At 54.2% G+C, this 18,742-nt stretch overlaps 1 protein-coding gene across 3 annotated transcripts in view; it reads right to left on the bottom strand.

The window, feature by feature from the left end:
- Nucleotides 1-18,742, bottom strand: part of LOC122895632 (integrin alpha-L-like) — a 38,379-nt gene that overhangs the window by 9,785 nt on the left and 9,852 nt on the right. The window contains exons 8-24 of one of the 3 annotated variants that reach the window (XM_044233166.1): nucleotides 18,305-18,437; nucleotides 18,014-18,164; nucleotides 15,199-15,272; nucleotides 14,979-15,111; nucleotides 11,326-11,477; nucleotides 11,067-11,204; nucleotides 10,391-10,588; nucleotides 10,124-10,254; nucleotides 9,298-9,458; nucleotides 9,056-9,207; nucleotides 7,239-7,328; nucleotides 4,508-4,564; nucleotides 4,346-4,416; nucleotides 3,878-4,019; nucleotides 1,789-1,899; nucleotides 1,532-1,611; nucleotides 1,331-1,417 (exon numbers count right to left, since the gene is read on the bottom strand). In XM_044233166.1, coding sequence (XP_044089101.1) covers nucleotides 1,331-1,417; nucleotides 1,532-1,611; nucleotides 1,789-1,899; nucleotides 3,878-4,019; nucleotides 4,346-4,416; nucleotides 4,508-4,564; nucleotides 7,239-7,328; nucleotides 9,056-9,207; nucleotides 9,298-9,458; nucleotides 10,124-10,254; nucleotides 10,391-10,588; nucleotides 11,067-11,204; nucleotides 11,326-11,477; nucleotides 14,979-15,111; nucleotides 15,199-15,272; nucleotides 18,014-18,164; nucleotides 18,305-18,437 — 2,061 coding nt within the window. The remainder of the gene's footprint in view (nucleotides 1-1,330; nucleotides 1,418-1,531; nucleotides 1,612-1,788; nucleotides 1,900-3,877; nucleotides 4,020-4,345; nucleotides 4,417-4,507; nucleotides 4,565-7,238; nucleotides 7,329-9,055; nucleotides 9,208-9,297; nucleotides 9,459-10,123; nucleotides 10,255-10,390; nucleotides 10,589-11,066; nucleotides 11,205-11,325; nucleotides 11,478-14,978; nucleotides 15,112-15,198; nucleotides 15,273-18,013; nucleotides 18,165-18,304; nucleotides 18,438-18,742) is intronic. The other 2 variants (XM_044233167.1, XM_044233168.1) reach the window with 2 other exon arrangements.

Genomic DNA, 18,742 nt, shown 5'->3' with positions numbered 1-18,742 from the left:
GATCACGCAGGCTTTCCTGTTACCCAGCGCTCTGCTGTTTCCCTCTGGAAAGTGAGGCTCGTGGAAGGGGTCCGTCTGCTGCCCGGCATCCTGTCGTGGAGGGCCAGGGCTGGAACCCAGGTGGGTGTGCTTTGGAGCTGTGTGCTCCCCACCACACAAGGTCCCCCTCGCCCCATGAGGGTCTCCACTGTCCTCTGTGTCCTTGATCTCCTGCACAACGGCAGCAGCCTCTCGCTTCCTCCCCATCTCGTCCTTCCAGTGACCTTCCTCATGTCGCTGTCTGATCCTGCCGGCTACCTACTCGGGATCCACTGACGGCCCTGCTGCCCACAAGGGTCAGGCCCACAGCACCCCCCATGCCCAGACCGCCCACTGCACACCCCACACGCATTGTCCCCGTGCCCGCACGCTCCCTGTTCCCCGAACCCGGCACTGTCTGCTGACTCCTGTCACCTACGCTTGTCTCCACTGCGACAACGCCCTTCCTGCTCCCTGGCCCTGATCTGAGCCCCTTCATTCTCCAGGCTCCAGCTCAAGCCCCTACATCTCCATGAATCCGTCTCTCTTCCAACTCCAATCACCTCTCCTGGCTCTAATTTCATACCACACTTCACACTCTATCATTGTGTTTGGCTTTTGCGTTCAAAAGTACCAGAGACCTTGGCTCAGTCACTGTCCCTGACCTCCTCTCCCTGAGCCAACTGGAGAGAGCTACTCTGCTTTTTGGGCTTCATCCCCTTTTCTGTAAATGAGAAAGTCCAACTGGTGATCCCCATGGGTCCGTCCTGCCTTAATCTTGTGAGACTCTCTTATTCTGTGTACACGTGCCCTTGGCTTCTCCTACCTGAGTAGGAGCTCTCTGCTGACAAGAGCCATTGTGAAGAGTTTCTCCTTCTCCCTTCCAGGTCCCTCCAGGAAGGGGCTGCATCTAGCATGCGGTTTTGGGGTCATTTAGACCCAAATTCGGACACCAGCAGCCGTGCTGCTTAGCTGTACGCCTCTGGGGGAGATTCCCCCTCCTCTGAGCCTGCCTGTTGTCCGGTAACGTGGAGGGAGGCACAGCCGCCCCACAAGGGGTTGGTAAGTCCAACCCTCCATGCGCTTCCTCCTCCATCAGCAAACCGCTGATTTCCGAACTCTTCAAGGGCCTCCGCCCTTCTGGGTGTTGAAAACTCCTGGGCTTGTGGTTGGAAGCAGTTCTGATTCCCCCTGGGGGGCCCGAGGAAAGGGGAGGCTCTGAAGGAGAGCCCCGGGAGGCGAGGCCGAGCCCCGGGTGGGGAGGCGCAGGTGGAAGAAAAGGGTGGTGGGGGCTGCTCAGCCCTCAACTTACTCCTCGGTCAGGATGTTGATGGGGTACAGGACGGGGATGCTGGTGGTGGCCAAGTTGTTCTCCAAGACTTTCGAGTCCTCATTGTCGCTGCGCGGGGGCAAGGCAGAGGGCAGCGTTAGGAGAAGCGCGTGGCCAGGCCCCTGTGGCCGTCTGTGAGCCGGGTCAGCGGGGCCCGCGGGGGCGGCCTGGGGACCTGCTCACCAGCTCACATTGGCCTGCAGCTCGACAAAGTCCCCCCAGGAGCTGTTCAGCAGCGTATGAAACATCACCTGGAGGGCAGCCTGGCAGGGGGGAAGAGGGCAGTGAGGAAGGAGGCATCTCGGGCACCCAAGCCCTGATTCCAAAGTTCAAGCTGTCATTCCCTTTGGGGTACGAGGTGGGGGGGGGCTTCTTTACCCATTACGTGCTCTCTTCCCTCCCCACCTCAGCCCGGGCCCCTCGGAGCTTGAGACACTCACCACACTGTCTGCTTTGAAGATGGGGGAGCTCACATTGCAAGAAAGGATCCTGGTCAGAAGCTTGGACACCTCAGGGAGTTCCTCACAGCTCACAGGTATGTGGCTGTGGGGCTGGGGGGTGAGAAGAGGAGGAACACACTTCTTAGTGGGCAAGGCCGAGGTTCCCGGAGGCCACCAACCCTCAGGGCCCACACCCCCCTGCTCTGTCCCTGTGGGGGCACATCCTCGGGGGTGGGGCTGGGGCAGAGACTCGGGGCCCAGGTAGAGGCTTCATTCAGAGATGGTCACTGCAGTGCTGTGTATCACTGTGAAAATCCAGAAGTGATCAAACAGTTCAAGGAGCTGGGGATGGTTCGGCGCCAGGCGAGGACGCAGTAAGATCTCCACAGGCAGCAACTGTTTTAGAAATGAGCTCCAGGGGCGCCCAGGAGGCTCAGTCAGTTAAGTGGCTGCCTTTGGCTCAGGTCGTGATCCCAGGGTCCTGGGATCAAGTCCCGCATCAGGCCCCCTGCTCAATGGAGAGCCTGCTTCTCCCTCTGCTTGCTGCTTTGCCTATTTGTGCTATCTCCCTGTCAAATAAATAAATAAAATCTAAAAAAAAAAAAAAAAAACTTCATTTAAAAAAAAAAAAAAAGAAATGAGCTCCAGGGGCGCCCGGGCGGCTCAGTCATGAAGCGGCTGCCTTCCGCTCGGGTCGTGATCCCAGGGTGCTGGGATCGAGTCCCACATCGGGCTCCCTGCTTAGCAGGAAGCCTGCTTCTCCCTCTCCTGCTCCCCTTCCTTGTGTTCCCTTTCTGGCTGTTTCTCTCTGTCAAATAAATAAATAAAACCTTAAAAAAAAATGACCTTGAGCCCTGATCCGGGGCTAAGCAGTACAGAACCTTTCATCTTCTTCATCACCTGTGAGGACGGATCTCGGTCTCAGGTTGGGGAGGGAACTGGGTAAGGAGACAGAGCTTGGGGAAGTCGAGTGACTTCTCCAGGTCCCACCTCTGGGTCACCTGGCAGGGATCTGGTAGGAACGGGAACAGGGTCTGTCTGACTCCAGATCTCCAGTTTTTCATCACTCTACTAGACGCCCCGTGAGGAAGCGATTAATGCTGCGGGGCGAGAATAATTCAAATGTCCGCAGACAGATGACTGGATAAACAAAATGGGGTCTATCCATACAATGGATCTATTATTTAGCCTTAAAAAAGGAAGCAAATCGCCCAAGCCACCTCACAAGCCCCACACTGATTGGAGAAGACAGACACAAGAGGACAATATCATATAATTCCACTTCCGTGAAAAATCGAGAGCAGCAAATTCATAGAGAGAGAAAGTAAATGAGAGATGACCGGGGGCTGAGGGAGTTAGCGCTTTTAATGGGTGGAAAGTTTCTGTTTGAGACGGTGGGAAACCCCGTAGATAGATGCTGGTGACCGACACTGGAAATGTTCTCGGCCACCGAATTGTGTGCTGGGAAAGCATTAAAATGGAAATTTTCTATCATGTACATTTTACCACAATAACCATTCGTTTTAAAAATAAGGAGGAAAAATAACCAAATGAGAACAAAATGCCAGTCAGTTGAAACAGGTATAGAATGAACGAAGATGCCCTGTAATTTTATCTGCACCTGCGTAGACACACAGCAGGATAAACACCAAAACGTTAAAAGCAGTAACTGCTGGTTTTAAGACTACAGGGCGATAGTCTTCTCTAAGCTTCTCTGGGATTTCCAGCTTTCTGGGGGTGATCATGCATTACTTCTGGGCTAATAATTAACAGAGTAAACGTTGTATCTAAAACAACCTAGGCCACTCCGCAAAAACACGTTGGTCACCTTTCAGGGGGAGGGGGCCGGAGCTCACGAAATCTGTGTCACAGTCTCCACTCCAGGGGACCCTCTCACGAGCCCTGCAGATGCCCCCAGCCTCACGGGTGGCGGGATCCGCGGCCCACAGAGGGAGGGGGTGGCCGTCGGCACGAGAACCCGGTTGTGGACCTAAGGCTTCAGCACGCCAGCTGCTGCCCACAGCTTCAGGCTGTCCTGTCTGCCCGAGGGGACAGGGCGGCCTCAGGCAGGCCATGCCTTGGTGCTCACCTTGTGCATTTCCACTTTGCGGAAGGAGAGTCCCTGGGGGAAGCTCAGGTTGAGGCGGACCCAGTAAGCGTCTTCTTGTACGTTACTCAGTGTCAGCGACACGGAGAGGCTGGCAGACGGGGTCAGACGCAGGACTCCTGATCTGCGGGCAACACCCGGCAAAAGTCACAAGGGCCCAGGTGCAGGAAGCAGGCTCAGAACTGAGGGATCGGCCAGGTTAGAAGAAACAGATCCACCGAAATCAGCTCCTGTGCTCAGGCTTTGAGAGACTCGACCTCATCTGATCCTGACAGGGGAGCCCAAGGGCCTGGAATTTCTCAGAGGGGGAAACTAAGGCCCACAGGACACATGTAGTGAGTCCAGAGGCGGGTGTTCTGTCTCGAAGCCCCCTGTTCTCTCCCACACCCGGGAGCTACCTCAGGAAAACACCAAGTGGGACCAAAGAGCCCAGGGGATTCCAGGCCTTACCCTGGAGAGAACGACACGCCCAGGTCCGCCTCACACTTCTTGTCCTCTCCGCAGTTCTTCTCAAAAGGGATCTGAAAGGCCAAGGAGAAAGACTAGGAGGCCCAGGCCCCAGAAGCACGAGTGACGGACCCTGGCCTCTCCAGCTGTCCCCTGCCCCCTTACCTCCTTGGTCTCTGCGTGTAGTGAGGGCCTCAGGATGGGCTGTACGTTCTTGCCCTGCTGAGCACAGAGTGTTGGGGGGGTGGGCAGGAAGCAAGATGGTTGAGTTGAGGCAGCGGAACTGTCGAAGGAGGGCTGAGGAGCTCAGAGCTTGGGGCTCGGCTGGACCGGCTTGGGGGGCCCCTCAGGAGCTCCAGGAAGCACCTCATCCTCCTTACTCCGCCCCAAGGTCACCTGCGCAGCTCCTTAAGGGACGCTGAAGCTCAGGGTGTCCACTGGACAGGAGAACCTGGCCTTGACAAAGGAGCTCCAAAGCTCCTCCCAGCCCATCTCCTTCCTTGGGCTCACCCGCCTGTGACTCGCTTTCGCTGTGGCCCCGGCAGACCCCAGCTCCCCGCCCAGAGCAGCTCTCCTTCTCTCCTCGGATCAAGGCCAGTTTTCCCAACATTTCTGGGGTTTCTGCTCCAGGTCAAGCCCTGTGCTGAGCGCTGGTTGCACACCAGGGAACAAAAGAAACACACAGCCTGTGCCCCAGTCTGGGGGGAGAAATGACCAGCATCTTCGAGAGTCTGATGGGACAGTACGGGGTATATTCAGAGCCTGCAGAAGGGAATCCTGTCTCCCACCTGGGGATCAGGGAAGCTTCCTGAAGGAATGGATCTCAACTGAATTCTAAACCACGAGCAGGAGAGAGCCCAGCGAAGAGAACGGAGAGGGAGGAAGAAAGGACACGAGGCAAGAGAGACGGCATCTGTGGGAGCCTCAGGAAGATGCTCAGACCCTGCGGAACTTATGTGGGGGAGCGGACGGCGGGGGCAGGAGTCCGCAGCAAGGTCCACGTTCCCCTGGGCCCTGAAGCCACATTAGGCAGCTGGGATTTTATCCTGAGGGTAAAGGAAGTGTCCTGTGAGTTATTAGCTGAATGTTCTAGAAAGGCTCCAACCTCCTCCACTTCCAGGCCACCTGCCAAAGAGCCTTCAGACCCTTCCCCCCAGGGCAGGGTTTCCGGGGGCCTCTGCTGACTGCTCCCACTCACTAGATGGGATTCCTGCCACTCACTAGACCACATGGATTTGGTGGTTTCCTGCCACTCACTAGACCACAGCGGGCCCCCAAGTGGACATCCAGGGTCCCTGTCTTGCTCAGTTGTCCTTCTTCCAGAAGCTAAGCCCACCTCCTCATTTCCCTTGAATGTACCACCAGAGCTTTCCTTGTGCTTTTCCTTTTGCCTCTCCTCAATCCACCTACCCAAAGTCGACTCGTTTTGCAAGACCCAGAACCAGAACCACTTCCCCCAGGAAGACTTTCTGGACAACTGGGAGCCTAAGTCTCTTTTTACCCTGAGTTTCTACTCCACACTGCCTGGCTTAAAAAAAATAAAAAAATAAAAAATAAAATAAAAAATAGTGCCGATGGCAGAGGCTGCTGACTGTTTCCATATATCCTCCCTCGCCACCTGCTTTTAAAACAGACCCTCCCCTTTTTATCGGGTTATGGGGTTGGTGGAAAGGGGGTGCTGGACAGGAGGCTGCACTTCCCAGGCTCTCAGGCGTGGCCATGTGACCAAGTTCTGACCAATGAGATGTAAGGGTGTGCATCAGTCTCAATGGGAAGGGGGTGCCCTTCCAACCCTCTCCCACGCCTGCCGCGCTCCCAACGCCTGCTGCGTGGGGTTCTGCCGTCTTCGTTGCCTGTGTTTACACTCTGCCTCCTTTCTGAATGTCCACCTTCTCTGCTCTACCTGGGGACTGCAAGGGTCGCATCTTCCCACGCCTGTCGTAACTGCCTGTTGACTCCTCTGGCTCCCAGCCTTCCGGGGAGGGACCATGTTTTATGTGCCTCCGTGGAGCCAGTGCCCAGAACAGGGCTTTGCACAGGCAGGGGCTCCATCAACTTCCCTTAAGCCCTCGATGAGCTTTTGGTGGGCGGGGGCTTTCATGTCTGGGGAGCGCGCCACTGTTCCCTGCAGACCCCAGGAGAGTGAGCATGCACGGGGGAGCCTCAGCGGGTGCCGCCAGAAGCCACGGGAAAGAGTGCGCTTAGCAGTCCCCTGCTCCAGCTCGGTGAGAGACGCACGACGTCGTGATGCATTTGATGGACACAGTCCAAGAGATGGATGGAACCTGCTCAGATGTTCATGCCAGGAAAAAGGAAATCCACGTCTTTGGGCGGGAAGGCTCTGGCTCTTTCCACCAGATTCTGCTGCCTTGAAGCCAAACCTCTAGCTGAGCATCAAGGACTTGAGGAGAGGAAATCTGGCCTTGGCCCCAGGTGGGGAGTGTGTGGTCCAGCAGATGAGGACCACAGTACGGGTCCTCTCGTTTTACATCATGATGGTCCCCCAATTCGGCTTTGAGGAAACTACCTGTTCCCAACTAAATACACTTCGGTGAGAAGGCTGACCAGGGTGCCCTGGCTTCCCTGGAACTTGCAGCCTGAGCAGTGCTGGCTCCTGGGGAGGTCTGAAGCTGGTGCTAGGCAGGGGCATTCACTGAAGGGGCTGCGTCCTGAAGAGTCCCCCCGTTATCCCCTCCCCACATGAGTCCCCAGTGCCTCCACTCTGATTCTCCTTCTTCCCACTCCTGCTTTGCCAAATACAAGCTCCCATACGTTCCTTTCCTGCTGTATTTGGTTCCTATTGCTTAAAACCAAAGACTCCTCGATAATACAGTCCTGCTAAACTGAAATTCTACTCTCCTGTTTCCTATCAATTCCCCAGGTGAACCCTTCTTACCGCCTGTTGGTCCCTCGGTGTCCCTTCTTCCTCCGGGAGAGAGAAATTTAGGGAGATGTTGATGGGAGAGATGAGGTCTTGAATGCACACCTGAAGGTGACGGGAATGGCACGTGTGTTGTGAGTTTAATCTTCCAGCTAAATGCTCACCTGGCTTGTACTTTACAAATGGTGAGATTCTAGCATCAGGCGATTACTATGCCCGGGGTCCCTTCTCAGCACAAGTCAGCTCCCTCAGCCCCAACTCCCATGGCGGACATTGCTGATCAACCACCCCACCTTTCCCACTGAGTCCTGACCAAAACCCCCGAATCTCTGTCAAACCACTCTAGGCAGCCATTACCGAGGTTTGCACAAGAAAAGAATATTCTAGAATAACTAGAATATCCTAGTTCCTTGAGAACAGGGATGGGTCTAGGCCTTTTATGTTCTTCCCAGTCCCTGGGACTACAAAATTGGCACTTTGTGAGCACCCAAATCATCTTCCCCTGAACTCCTTCCCCAACCCTAAGAGGCAGGCATTATTATCCCCACATTAGAGAGGAGGAACATAAGGTAATCCAAGTTTCCTAAGGCTTAGAGCTAGGAGGTGAGCCCAAGTCCATCCAATCCCCAAGTCCAAGGTCTTCCCATCATGACAGACCTTTTCTCTGGCAAATCTATGTCGAAAACCTCCAAATCTTATGGGGGGTAGGGGTGAGTGCAGGCAAGCAGAGGGGCACGGAGTGCAGGTATGAATGACTAGGAGAGTGAGCTCAGAACTGTTAACACTGTGATGGCTATTTGGGGGTTCACTGAGCTATTTTTTCTGCTTTTATATGTTTGAAATTTCTCCATAACAAAAAATTTAAAATGAACCTCAGGATCTTTTTGTTTTTGTCGGGAGGATGAGGGACAGAGGGAGAGAGAGAGAGAGAATCTCAAGCAGACTCCATGCTGAGTGTGGAGCCCGACCCGGGGCTTGATCTCACAACCCCAAGATCATGATCTGAGCTGAAATCAAGAGTCGGACGCTTAACCAACTGAGCCATCCAGGTGCCCCCAAACTTTAAGTTCTTATACACCAGTCCCACACCCAATCTCTTATTAAATATTTAAGGGATCAGAATAATTTACCATCAATCCTATTTTACACAGGACTGTTAGAAGCAAACTGAATTTGGGTGTCTCAGCAGTTGCCCAAATTGATATTAAGAAAATCTTTTTCAGGACGCCTGGGTGGCTCAGTTGGTTAAGCAGCTGCCTTCGGCTCAGGTCATGATCCCAGCGTCCTGGGATCGAGTCCCACATCGGGCTCCTTGCTCGGCAGGGGGCCTGCTTCTCCCTCTGCCTCTGCCTGCCACTCTGTCTGCCTATGCTTGCTCTCTCTCCCTCTGTCTCTCTGACAAACAAATAAAAATCTTAAAAAAAAAAGAAAGAAAATCTTTTTCTGCCATGGATGTTAATAATAAATGACTATGGGTACCTGGCAAACCAGGACGTGCGCCATAACTGTATATTCTGTAGCTATTCGAATACTTATGAGAAACTGGGTAGCAGTGTAAATATATGATGTGTGGAAAAATTAGGGGAAAAAATGGGAAGTACTTTCTAATGGTAACGATGTTAAAACGCCTATGTCCGTAGATTAAGAACTAGAGGAAATATGCTAATGGTATGGTTACCACGATTACATGAGGAAATGGTGGTGTCAAGAGACCCAAGGGCCTTGTGACCCAGCCAGATGGTGACCGAGCTGAGCCCTCTCCGCTGCTGCCCGTCACCGTGGTCAGCTCCGCCACACCCGCACTTCCTAGGGCAGCCCCCACGGCTCCTTACTGGGAAGTGGAACCAGAACTTGGTGCAGGACGGGTGTCCAGTGACCACTGTGTGCCCGCTGAGTTCATGTCTCCCTCCCAGGAACAGTCCCCGGCTTCTGCTCCGATGGCCATCCAGCTGCAGAGTGTAAGTGAGGTTGGCCACCAGGAGTCCTGGGCAGGGAGAAAAGTCAGAAGTTGAAGGGGCAGGGTTGGGGGGGTGCCCTAGGGCCATAAGCAGCTGCTCTGGGAAACGGCACTGACCTTGAAATTGGAGGGTGAGAGGCTTGACCTGGAAGCAGACTGTGATGTTAACTCCTTCTTTCTTCCTGTTACTGGGTGAATAGGAGCATTCCACTTCGTGTACCGGGATCTCCGCCGGGGAGAAGGTGATCTGAGTGAGGATGTCCACCACGGGCCGGGAGCTGCGGAGTGGAAAGCAACGCTCTCCCTGGGCCTCAACTGTACTCCCAGTCCGACCTGGGGCTCCTTCTACAAGCATCCAGAGGACTCTAATCCCCGAAAGCAGACCTCAACAGCCCCGTCTCCTTGAAACAGTAATAATAATGGTAATTCATTAGGGCTTCCCATTTCCTTCTAGACGCCCTCTGACCCATTTTCCATATGGAAGAATGCGCTTTGGGGAAGTGAGGGGGAACACAGAGAAAGAGACAGAGAACCCCAAGCAGGCTCCACGCCCAGGGCGGAGCCCACCACAGGGCTCCATCGCCCGACTCTGAGCTCAGGACCCGAACGCAAACCGAGAGTCAGACGCTCAATGGTCTGAGCCCCCAGCTAAGTGACTGGGGTAAGACCACCCAAGGAGTAAATGGCAGGGCTCTGACCCGCATCTGGGTGACCAGGTTCTAGAGCCGTCCCCGGCTGCTGCTTCTCTAGCAGGTTGTAATGTCAGCCTGGCCTGGGTTCAAACCCCAGTCTGGCACTGAACTGCCGCCGTTTAAAGCAGAGTAAGACGTGAAGGCTGTGCGGGAGGGGACCCTCTCCGCCGGGGCTGGGGGAGGCCGGAGTCCCACGACACGGGGAGCTGTCCGAGGGACGAGAGCTGCGGTCATCCTCAGTCCTGTCTTACCTGAGCACAACCACCAGCCCCTCGGCCCCCACAGCCACATCCGTCAGGCCGTCTCCTCCGAGGTCTCTCACGCCATGGATGGAGCGTCCAAACCATCGAATTCCCGAGGACACCTGGGTCCCTTTGATCCGCTGAGACCAAGAGAAATATTCCTGTTAAGCTAGGGAGAGGATGGCAGGATGAGTCGGGCCGGGGAGCGGGGTCTGGGTTTGGAGGCTTCTGGCTGCCTGGGAATGGGTTTGGGGGGCCAGGCAGGGCTCTTCTCACCTGGCTTGGCCGGGGGCTCGGCGCCCCGTGCTGCCCATTGAAGATGTACACAGCCCCCTGCTCCTCCAGAGGGGCCCCTACGGCCACGTCCACCAGCCCATCCCCGTTGATGTCCGTCAGGGCTGCGATGGCTGCTCCAAACCGCCCAAGCGGGTAGCCAGGGTCCCCCTGCAGCTCTGAGACCACTTCGAACCCCAGCTAGGAAGGAGCAGAGTGACGGGCCCCACCTCAGTCACGTGGCCAGCCTTTGCGGGGGGGCGGCCCCGCGTGCCTGGAGAACGCTGAAGGAGGGTCGGGTGCGGTCTCTCACAGAACCCGCCCGGTGCGGCAGACTGACCTGGGCTCAGGTCCCAGCTCCACCCCTGGCTTTCTGGGTGACCTTGGGGCTTTGGAAGGTGACCCAGCCTTGCTGAGCCACAGTGATCCTGTTTATGAAGGAAAAGCTCAGGGTTTCCCAGGAGGTGACTCTGCGAGGACCACCCAAGGTGTCCTGTAAATAAAAGGTTTGGCCCTGGGCCTGGCCCACAGCCTACCCTCCCTGGGCACGGAGGCTCAGCTCCCGTGGTTCTAAAGGTCCGATCCACCGTAACCCAACAAGGAAAGCCTTTGGGGATACTTGGGACCGGGGTGGGCTGGGAATCTGTTTCTCCCACCTCCTGGCGCTCCGGGTCCTCACCTGTTTTTTCTGGTAGATAAACACCCGGCCTCCTCTCTGCTCCCCATAGAACAAGGGGGCTCCGATCAGCAGCAGCTCTGTCTCCCCATCTTGGTCCATGTCAACGCCACACAGCTCACCACCAAAGTACGAGCCGATCTGCAGGGAGACGAAGAGGACCGAGGAAGCCCCGTGATGGGAACGTGCTTGCAGACAGCAGGGAGCATGACCCGCGCCCTACCAGTCCCCGACCTGCAGAAGACCCCGGGGCCAGGCTCACCTGGCTGCCGTCTATCTTCTGGATTTGGTTCCAGTGTGCTCTGTCCTCCGACTCCTGGAACAGCAGCACCCGCCCCACGTGCTGGTAGCGGGGGGCTCCAGTGGCCAGCAGCAAAGTGAGCCTTTGGGAGGGCAGCAAGGTCACTGTGTAACCTGAGCGGGGTGAGGGGAAGAGAGAGAGAAAGAATGGACAAGAGGGGCTTGGAATCAGGAGCACAGTGGCAGCTGGAAGAAGGTAAAACCCAGGGACAAAAAAGAGCGGAAACTCTGGGAAACTGGGTTAGAAGCAAAGATGCTGGGAAACAGTCAGAGGACCTTCCCCAGAGAAAAGCAGCCATGAGCTCCGAGGGACACACATCCCGCCATCTTGGTCCGAAACTGCATTTCTCAAACTGTGGTCAACGCACAGGCCCAGGAAAAAGCAGCCAGGAAACCTGGAGCATCTCCCTGAGCCTCAGCTGACCGGAAGGTTGGGAAAGGAGACTACACTATTGTGAAATAATCACATAACGGGGCGCCTGGGTGGCTCAGTCGGTTGGGCATCTGCCTTCAGCTCGGGTCATGACCCCCGGTTGGGCTTCCTACTCAGTGGGGAGTCTGCTTCTCCTTCGCCCTCTGCCCCTTCCCCCTGTGTGTTCTCTCTCTCTCAAACACATAAAATCTTTAAAAAAATAAAGTGAGATACAGTCATAAGATGAATGAAAAATCTGCACGAATATTAAAAATAAGGCAGGAGACTTGAACACATTTTGTTTGGAGGTGTCTCTTCAGGCTACCCTCCTAGTCCACAGCTTGTAAGGGCAACGAGGTTTCTCCCTGTGAGCACGTTGCTGGGACGGCTGAGGAACTGCTGCCTGACCCTGGACCAGGGACCCAGCCAGCACCCATCCATTAGGGACGCTCTGATTCAGGAGGACGACTAACTGACCCAGTTTCATCTTCTCTGCTTAGAGTAGTGCAGAGGAGCGACACAAACAGAACCATCCGAGACACCGCTGCGCAGGAGAAGAAGGGCAAGAGAGGCGGAGCCCCCTTCCCCTCCTTTTGTGCACGTTCTCGGAGTGCGGGCGTGGGGAACTTGCCGGTGGAAATCAGGGGCGAGGTTGTATTCCCAGTGCCTAAGCCTCCCAGCTGTGAGATCTTGCATAAGTACGCTGTGCCCTGAGGCTCAGTTTTCTCAACCAAAACACGGGGTAGGACCACCCTCAACAGGGTGGTTTTGAGGATTCAAGACGACCACGTAGAGAAAACGCTTAGCGCTATGCTAGCGACATCTAAACGAAGATCTGGAGGAGGGTAGCCCCAGGGCGCCCAAGATCGTATTTTTATTTATTTATTTATTTATTTATTTATTTATGTTAGCAGGAATTGAAGTTTTTTTTCTTTTTTCTCTTTTTCTTTAATCATGTCCATATATACACAATATATGCTGTGTGTGTGTGTGTGTGTGTGTGTGTCTAGTGGGACCGGTGCCTAACTAGAGGGTAAAATAGGGATTATTTTTTCTTGAACGAGCAACGTTGCTGGCTGGCTCGCAGAACACTGTAGGACACAAAGCTCCCGGAAGTTGACGTTGTAGGAGCTAAGTGTAATAGGGCTGCCTGGGGCGGGGGTCGGTCAGGTGAACAACCAACTTTTGATTTCAGCTCAGATCATGATCTTGGGGTCCCGGAATCAAGCCCCGCGTCAGGCTCCGTGCTCAATGGGGAGTCACCTCCGGGATTCTCTCGCTCCCTCTGCCCCTCCCCCCTGGCTTGTTCGCTCTGGAATGCACGTGCTCTCTATCTCTAACAAAAAAATAGAAATTAAAAAAATATATTTTATTATATTTATTTTATTATATTTTAATTATATTAAAAAATAAATAGTGTACGTAATAAAGGTACCTACTAGCAGGGTTATAGTAAGAATAAAATGAGATAAAATTTGTCAATACATGTCATGTGCTTCGACCAGTGCCTGACACGTAATGCTCAGTAAAGAACGTCAAAAGGGAGAGAGAGAGAAAGTCATAGAGGGCAGCTTTCCTTAGAAGAGTGCATGCAAGATGAAGGGCACTCATTTTCCCAAGGAAATTATGTAATAAAGTCTTCGTTTCTGGGAGTTTATTTTTTAAATTTTTTATAAAGCATAGATCTATTTTTAAGATTTTATTTATTTATTTGTCATTTGTCATTTTATTTATTATTTGTCATTTTATTTATTATTTGCAGAGAGAGAGAGTGAGCACAGGCAGGGGGAGTGGCAGGCAGAGGAAGACGTGGGCTCCCTGGCCAGCAGGGAGTCTGATGCGGGGCTCCGTCCCAGGGCCCTGGGATCACGACCTGAGCTGAAGGCAAATGCCCAACCGACTGACCCACCCAGGTGTCCCTGTTCTGCGGGTTTAATAAAGACGTGGCCTGCCCCTCTACACTCACGGATGAGGCGGGGTGCGAGGGTTTCTAGGTAGAGCCTGGAAGCAGTCCTAGCTAGGGCTCGTGAAGCCAGTCTGTGCCTTGACACAGGTTGACTACATGAGCATGAACCAGAAGGTTCACAAGAGTAGGGCCTCGGTGTCTGAGGCGGGTACCCCTTGGGTTGACCAGCAGCCCCAGAAGTGTGCAGGACCAGCTCACGACAGGGATACCATGAGGCAGAGAGAAGCAGCTGCAACTGTGGGCTGACCAGGTGCCTTTGTTCCGCCCTGGGCATCGGAAGAACTCTTGAGGTGAATCAACCTTGGAGTTCGTGGGCAATTCTAGGGGAGGAAGCCACAAGGAGGACCTTCTGGTCCCCTTACTAATAAGGCAGGCTGCTGTAAAATGGACCCCGAATTTAATTTATGGGTAAGGCCCAGAGAGGTGGCTAAGTAGGCAAGCTTGAGCAAGCTTTGGATGGGACAGTTTCAACAACGCTGGCTGGCATTGGTCTACAAAGGGTGGTCCTTAGCTAACTAGAGAGTCAGGTCGGGGGGAATACTGGCTTGGTGTGTGGAAGTTGGGTAAAGAAGGTGGCTGGGGATACGGGCTCAGGGTTGGCTGGCTGGCAAACTGCTCACAGGCCCCTTGTTCACCATCTGTAGGAGTTAGCTGGCCTGGGAGGGGCAGTGTCGCTGGGACTCACAAGGCCTCAAGATGTCCAAGCATCATAAAATGCAGAAAACAAAAACATGACTATGACACAGCGGAGGAGATATTAAGGGGAAAATTAAGAACATTATAGCCCTGGGGCACCTGGGTGGCTCAGTGGGTTAAGTCTCTGCCTTTGGCTCAGGTCATGATCTCAGGGTCCTGGGATCCAGCCCCGCATCGGGCTCTCTGCTCAGCAGGGAGCCTACTTCCTCTCTCTCTCTGCCTGCCTCTCTGCCTACTTGTGATCTCTCGCTCTCAAATAAATAAATAAAATCTAAAAAAAAGGGGGGGGGGCTCCAGGGTGGCTCAGAGCCCTGATGCGGGTCTCTCTGCTCAGCAGTGAGTCTGCTTCCTCCTCTCTCTGTCTGCCTGCCTCTCTGCCTACTTGTGATAAATAAAATCTTAAAAAAAAGAACATTACAGCCCTATTTAAACTCTGAGTTTGTTCATGCTGGTTGCTTAACTGCCTTCATTACGGTTTTGAAAGTTGTTCTGAGTGACCCTGGCCCCTCAGACCAAAAGAAAGCACCAGAAAAGTACTCACCCAAATAGCCTGATCTCGCTTCCGGTGTCAGTGGCTCATTCCCAACAAAATTGTCATCCTGCAGGTCTGCTGTCAGGTCTAGGAAGCCCCCAGCCCAGTCCTTGGCTCCAACCGCCCCCACGACGCCATGGCCCTGCCCAGGGAGGAGACGAGCAGGCTTAGCCTCGTGCCCACATCATCCTTCAGCCCACCCCACCCCTGCCTCAGGCCAGCCACTCACGTGGCTGAGGTCAGCGCTGATCCCGCTGGAGGACAGCTCCATGTTGAAGGATGTCAGGTCCTGTTTGCTGGTGCCTAGGGACGAGGTCAAGAGAGTGGGCGGACCCTCGAGGAAGGACCGAGAAAGCAGCATGGCACCGGCCTTTGGGCAAGGTAGAAACGGCCTGCACGGCCGCCGGACTGGGCCGTGACGCGGGCTGAGCTCAGTGTGAAGCCGGGCAAGCAAGTAGCTCTGTGCTTCTGCTCCCACTCGGGCTTCCCCACCACGTCACCACACCGGGATGGCTCTACGTTCACAAAGCATCTGCGGCCTTCTCTGAGGAGCGCGCCGGCCCCCGCACAGGCCCCCGCACAGGGCCCCGCCATCCTCGCCTTGGGCCCGACAACGGTCCTGGCTCAGCCAGTCAGTCCCTGACTTCGCTCTTCCTCTTGTCGTGTCTTTTTTCTGCAGAGCAAGCTGGAGTAATCTTTTGAAAAAATGTCTATCAGACCACATGTTTCCGTTTCTCAAAAACCCTTCATCCCTTGCCGTCGCTGTTTAGCTCAAAAGCCCAGCTGCTTGTAAGGAACGGGAAGGCCGGGCCTCTCTCAGCCACGTTGTCTCCCTTGCTCATCAGCTCCCGTCACGCTGACCTTTCTTGTGTTCCTCCGGCTTGCCTGCCCTTCCCCACCTCTGGGCCCCACACTGGCTCTTCTCCGACTTCACTGCTCTTTGCCCGCATTCCTCACGTGGCTGTTCGAGTCTCATCTTTCGCGTCTCGGTTCGAATGTCATCTCAGAGGGAATTCTACCTCCTTTAAAAAATAAAGCATCTAGAAAGGCCTTTTGAAAAGCCCATGTCACGTGGCTTCCCCCAGTGAAATCTCTCCATCCAGTTTGTTAATTCCCTTTACAGCCCCTCCCATCATCTCTAATTACCCTGTTCTTTGGTCTTCTGCCTTTCTTTATCCAACCTGAATATGAGCCCCACGTTGACAATATCCCTGAGTGTATTTTTTTTTTTTTGGATCTTATTTATTTGACGGAGAGATAGCACAAGTAAGCAGAGCATCAGACAGAGGGAGAGGGAGAAGCAGGCTCTCCACCGAGCAGGGAGCCCGAAGTGGGGCTGCATCCCAGGGGTCATGACCTGAGCGGAAGGCCGCCGCCCAACTGACTGAGCCACCCAGGCGCCCCTGCATGTCTTGTTCTCCGTACCTGGTTAGTGCAAGCCTGAATTAATAAAATGAAAATCATCCCACAAGCCTTACAAGGCTTCTGAGAGGAAGGAATTAAATGATACAGAAAAAGTGCCTGTTGCCTTGCAAAGCTTTCAAGAAACACAGCAATTACCATGATTTTGTTCGTTGTTCGTTCACTGCACATAATGGGGAGGCTCTGGGAGGGAGCATACAGCCCTTAACAGTGGCACCCGGAAAGAAGCCCTCAGCCGGGACTCGGGCTCGGGGAAAACTTATCAGAGGAAGTGACATCTAAGATACCATCTGAAGCATGTGTCAGGGCAGGTCAGGATAGACGATCAGAGCCAGAGATAACCAGCTCTGCGATTTACAGAGGGCCTGAGAGGTACCAAGCACTCTGCTAAGCTGGGGTGGGGCTTGAATTGTGTTGTCTAAAAAAAAAGTTATTTTCACGACCTAAGCCCTAGTACATGAGAATATGACCTTGTTTGGAAATAGGGTCTTTACAGTGCAATCGAGTTAAAATAAGGTCACCGGGGTAGGCCTCGATCCAACAGGATCCAATATTTGACAGTTTCACTACGAAAGAGGGAAGTGTGGACACAGAGAGACAGACAGACAGACACGCACAGAGAGAAGAGGACGTGAGGACAGACATGCAGGGGCTTGTAGACACTCAGATGACAGAAGTGATGCAGCCACAAGCCAAGGGATGCCAGGGGCTGCTGCGGATGCCAGAAGTTAGAAGAGGCAAGAAGTGTTCTCTCCGAGACCTGTCAGAAAGAGCCTGTCCCCGCCCGCCTCTTGACCTCCGACTTCCGGCCTCCTGAAGTACAAGACAATAAATTCCTGTTGGTTTAGGCCTCTCGGTTTTTGGTACTTTGTTACAACAGCCTTAGGAAACTAATAAACAGTCAAATCTTCCAAAGCTGTGGGTATTATTAGCCCCAGTTAGCGGAGAACTCAGCAAGCCTCAGAGAGAGAAAGTAACCTGGCTGAGGTCACACAGCACAGGCAGAGTGCCTTCCTGAGCGGTCCGCCCAGTCCCATTATATACACCACTTGCTTCTTCAACCGAACCAAACACAAAGCCCGTGTCCTAGCACAGGGGCCTTCCCAGAGGGAATCCCGTAGCTTTCAGCAGACCAGGACTCCTGGGAAAATACCCCCACCCAGAGCAAGTCCTCCACCCCGAGACTGCAGTCCAAACCTTCTCTTACTGCAGACCAAGAGGGCCTGTGGGCTCCCTGCACTGGTCCCCAGCCCACTAGTCCCCCTTAAGTAAGTGGAGACAAGGGAAAATGAGGGAGCTGAGTGGGGTTGGGGACAGTGGGAAACTCGACTTCTTCCACAGGCCTCGGTTAACCACAGCAAGCTAGAGGTCAGTTCGGGGCCGCACCCTGGCCCCAGCTGAGTTTTAGGAGCAAGATGGAGTTTCAGGGGGAGGCAGAAGCTGCTCCTCAAGGGGCCGGCCCCCCAAACTGCCCCCTGAGGCCCTTTTCCAGGAGAGTCCGTCTCACAGCCTCAGACACTCTGAGCTCCCGTAACCATCACCAGCGTGTCCTAGTCTGGTCGTCCCTGATGAGCTTCCATAAGCGACTTCCCCTCCCCCCCCACCCCGGGTTTGCCACTCACCCTCAATGACATAGATCTTCTTTTGCAGCTCAGTGAACAGATCTTTAAGCTTCTCAAATGTGTCCAGGATCTTTACAAAATCCTTCGCAGGTTTTGAGGCAAATTCATGGAGCCTTTCCTGACTTTCCTTGGTCTCAAAATGCTTCCCGATCTGTGAGAGAGGGAAGACTGGAGAGTTGGCGTCCCCAGATTCGCAGATAAGGCCCTGGACCCTGAGGAGAAAGGGGAGTGGGGATCGGGAACAGGAGAGGCAGGATAGGGAACTGGGAAGTGGCCAGCACCCAGCCATACCCCGATGATGTAGCGGGTGATGTCTTTGGCTGAGTCAATGTTGGCGTGGTCAGTGGCTTCCCCATCAGTGATGATGATAAGCACTTTGGTCGCATCTGGCCGGGCCCCCAGGTCTTGCCGGAACACCTCTGTCCTGTGTCCCAGAAGAGGCACATGTGAGAGACTCCCCCACATCATGAGGGCTCCCCCGACTCACTCAGCTCATTAAGTCACTGTCCTGTTGGTTATGCAAAAGCCCTTCTCCCATCCCCCAGGCAGGCAGGTGTTCCCAGACTTCCAAGTTCTCTTCTGAACTTCCTACCTCACCTCGGGCTGCCACCCCACTCCTTCCAGACTGGCAATCTTCGATGGAACTCTGGGTTGCCAGAGGTTGTCCTGGAGCCCATGGACAGTGACAGGGAGGCTTTGTGAGGAGAGACCTGGGCTTCCTACTCTCCG

This window comes from Neovison vison, chromosome 14 (assembly GCF_020171115.1).
Source record: "Neovison vison isolate M4711 chromosome 14, ASM_NN_V1, whole genome shotgun sequence".
Classification (NCBI taxonomy): Eukaryota; Metazoa; Chordata; class Mammalia; order Carnivora; family Mustelidae; genus Neogale; species Neogale vison.
Note: the sequence above shows the minus strand (reverse complement) of the source record. Positions and strands in the feature narration are given on the sequence as shown.